The following is a 2,836-nucleotide window of genomic DNA, read 5'->3' as shown; positions in this document are numbered from 1 at the left end:
GGGAAGCCGCGTTAAGATGATCACGTATGAGATGCTCCAAGTTGTATATCGATTAGGAGCCTGTTTGAAGAGGGTCTGTATGCTTTTAGAAGATCGAGCTACCGTGCTAAATTCAAAAAAAATGAATTCATTGACAGGCTGCACGACAGAGGGAATTGAAAAACATTCGATGTTTGAAAAATAGGGTGAGATCCCATTGAACTGAAGAGATCTCACTCGAGTTACGTCGCTTGATATCAACAGTACTCATCTAGGTTGTACATGACTCACAGAAAGGGATCCACTGCGTGAAAAATCTGATATTGCCTCAAAATCGCTTTTCTCGTCAGCGTCTAGCTCTGTCCGAATCGCTTGTTTTAGTTCAGCACAAATGTCGCTCATGTTCGGCCGCTTGCTACTATCAAATTCCACGCACATCATAGCAATCTCAATAACCTTCCAGATGGATGATATGTTGTAGTCCACACCGATAGATTTATCGATGATCTCTTGTATATCCCCGCGCTGTATTGAAGGTCGTGCCTGCCAAACCCATTAATTCGGTAACAGTTAAGATATCATTTATGCTTCATAATATGCTAGTCTGGAAGAGAAGCTTCCTAAATAGCCTAAAAGTTTAGTCGAAAGATTGGTCTTACCCATTCAACAATGTGAACCGCCTGCCCTGGGATGCTTTTCTTAACTGGAGGTCGGCCACAGATGAGCTCAAAGAGAACAATCCCAAAGCTATACACATCCACTTTTTCAGACAATCTTAAGGTTGATGCGTACCTGCAACGTGATGTTTGCCACAAGTGCAAAGCTTAGCCTGACAATATAACATATTGCTTCATGGTAATCAAGGATGTACTGTACAAATCAATGAGGATATGGAATAGATTGCGTGCAAAGAAGACGATAGTGAATAGTAATAGTACTCTGGGTCTAGGTAGCCCAGACTGCCCATCAAAGCTGTTGTAATGTCTTCAGCATCGATGGCCCTAAATCTTGATATTCCGAAGTCTGCAATTTTTGCTTCCATTTTCTCATGCAAAAGGACGTTGCTGCTTTTCACATCCCTGTGAATGATACGTGGACTACATCCATGATGTAGATATTCCAATCCTAAAGATCAATCCACACATAATTCCAATAGCACAGATGATCCTCATCAGTAATATAATATCTGGAAGCCACACGTACAAACCCAAACCTTCCTTCACAAATGCAACTGAACTGCCACGTCTCCCTACCTTGTGCAGCATCTGCAGCAACCCTTAGCCTTGTTCTCCAAGTCAATGGTGCAACCTTTGCCCTTTCACCTTGAAATATTATGCAAACAAGATGATTTGTCACCAAATCAATGTCTATTCGTGATGAAGGCTTGAAATCCAGGTAGCTCTTACAATCCTGTGGTAGTGAACAACTATCTTACCATATAGAGAATCGGACAAGGATCCTTTTGACATGTACTCGTATACCAACACCAATTTCTGATCGGTACAGTAGCCAATTAGCCCGACGAGGTTCTTATGATGCACTCTTGACAAAAGACCCACCTGTAAATCAAAAATATAATTGATTTCCAAACTCTGACATAATAGATGTTTGGTTACAACCAAACAGCCTTCATATAAAATTTGTAATCGTCAATGTGAAACAACCTCGTTCAAAAATTCTCGAGATCCTTGCCGAGAATCCGTCGACAATAATTTAATGGCAACTGTGCGACCGTCTGCGAGCCGTCCTTCACACACAGGTCCAAAACCGCCCTCTCCAAGCCTCTTACCAAAATTATTCGTGGCAAGCTCGATTTCTCTGTAGTTGAAGACCTGGGCTACATTTGAAGCTTCGGTAAGCTGGGTATGCCCAATGCCTGCGTTGCACGAATACTGGCAGACATCAACAAATTTGAAAGTTGGAAATAGTTGTAGGATCAATAAAGAGTGGTCGATTATGAAGCGTCACCATGTTCTGGATGGTAACCGATTTCTCCGTCGCTGTGTAGTCTTGGATCTTCAAACTCCTCTTTGGCCATCTTCCTGACGCAAGATATGATAGCAAAGTACAGGAGGACAACGCAGATTACCGCAGGAACAACTATCTCAACTATCATCCCTACAAGCATAACACTCCGCATTTTAGAGCCAAAACAGCACTGGTAGAGCTTTGTTCGGCTCTAGAATCTGTACTTTTTCCAAATGATAGCGCTGCCAGCGAAAGATGACACGCTACTCTGAGAAACAACACGAGAAGCAATCGACCCTTGAGAAATTTCCGCTGTAGAGAAATCGACAGCAATAGTACAGCGTCCATACGTGAAACTACGTATGAGCTTTGTTAAGTTTGGGGAAGCAAAAAGTGGGAAGTAACATCTATTGGAAGGCGGATTATTGTGTGGATGGATACAGGAACGATACGTAAGCATTGTCCGCTTGGCAACGTTTCTCTGAAACTTTGCTGCGACCTGCAGGCCATGGCTACCCAGATTTGGAGACCAAACTGGACTTGAGATTTGTGGATTCTCCATATGTGGAGGTAAAACATGGAATCAGGGAAGCGCAAAGGTGGTGGCAGCATACCTGGAGCCATGGCGTAGAGAAGAAGCTGAAGGAAGGAGGTGGAAGAAGCTGCAGATGAAGAGAGAAAGAGTGATGAGAAGCTGCAGATGAAGTTTGGAGAGTAGAAAGACAGCAATGAATAGTGGGCAAAAACACAAGGCAATGCAGAAGATGACGTGAAAGCATGAGTTACTTAATGAATAGTGGGCAAAAACACAAGGCAATGGAGAAGAAGTGACTCAATTACTTATTAGTAGTGTACTCCTTGTGGCTTCCAAGGCCTATTTCGGTTCTAA

At 42.9% G+C, this 2,836-nt stretch overlaps 1 protein-coding gene across 1 annotated transcript; it reads right to left on the bottom strand.

The window, feature by feature from the left end:
* Nucleotides 1-246: 246 nt before the first annotated feature.
* Nucleotides 247-2,571, bottom strand: LOC147892045 (putative LRR receptor-like serine/threonine-protein kinase At1g67720). Its single transcript, XM_087388559.1, has 7 exons — nucleotides 2,562-2,571; nucleotides 1,948-2,097; nucleotides 1,644-1,855; nucleotides 1,415-1,538; nucleotides 918-1,104; nucleotides 639-771; nucleotides 247-522 (listed from the first exon to the last, which is right to left on the bottom strand). The coding sequence occupies exons 1-7, from the start codon at nucleotides 2,569-2,571 to the stop codon at nucleotides 247-249; spliced, it is 1,092 nt and encodes a 363-aa protein (XP_087244685.1).
* Nucleotides 2,572-2,836: the final 265 nt, after the last annotated feature.

This window comes from Dipteris shenzhenensis, chromosome 17 (assembly GCF_047967505.1).
Source record: "Dipteris shenzhenensis isolate YYH24624 ecotype China chromosome 17, Dip_SZ_1.0, whole genome shotgun sequence".
In the NCBI taxonomy this organism is placed as follows: domain Eukaryota; kingdom Viridiplantae; phylum Streptophyta; class Polypodiopsida; order Gleicheniales; family Dipteridaceae; genus Dipteris; species Dipteris shenzhenensis.
This window is presented reverse-complemented; position numbering and strand designations above follow the sequence as displayed.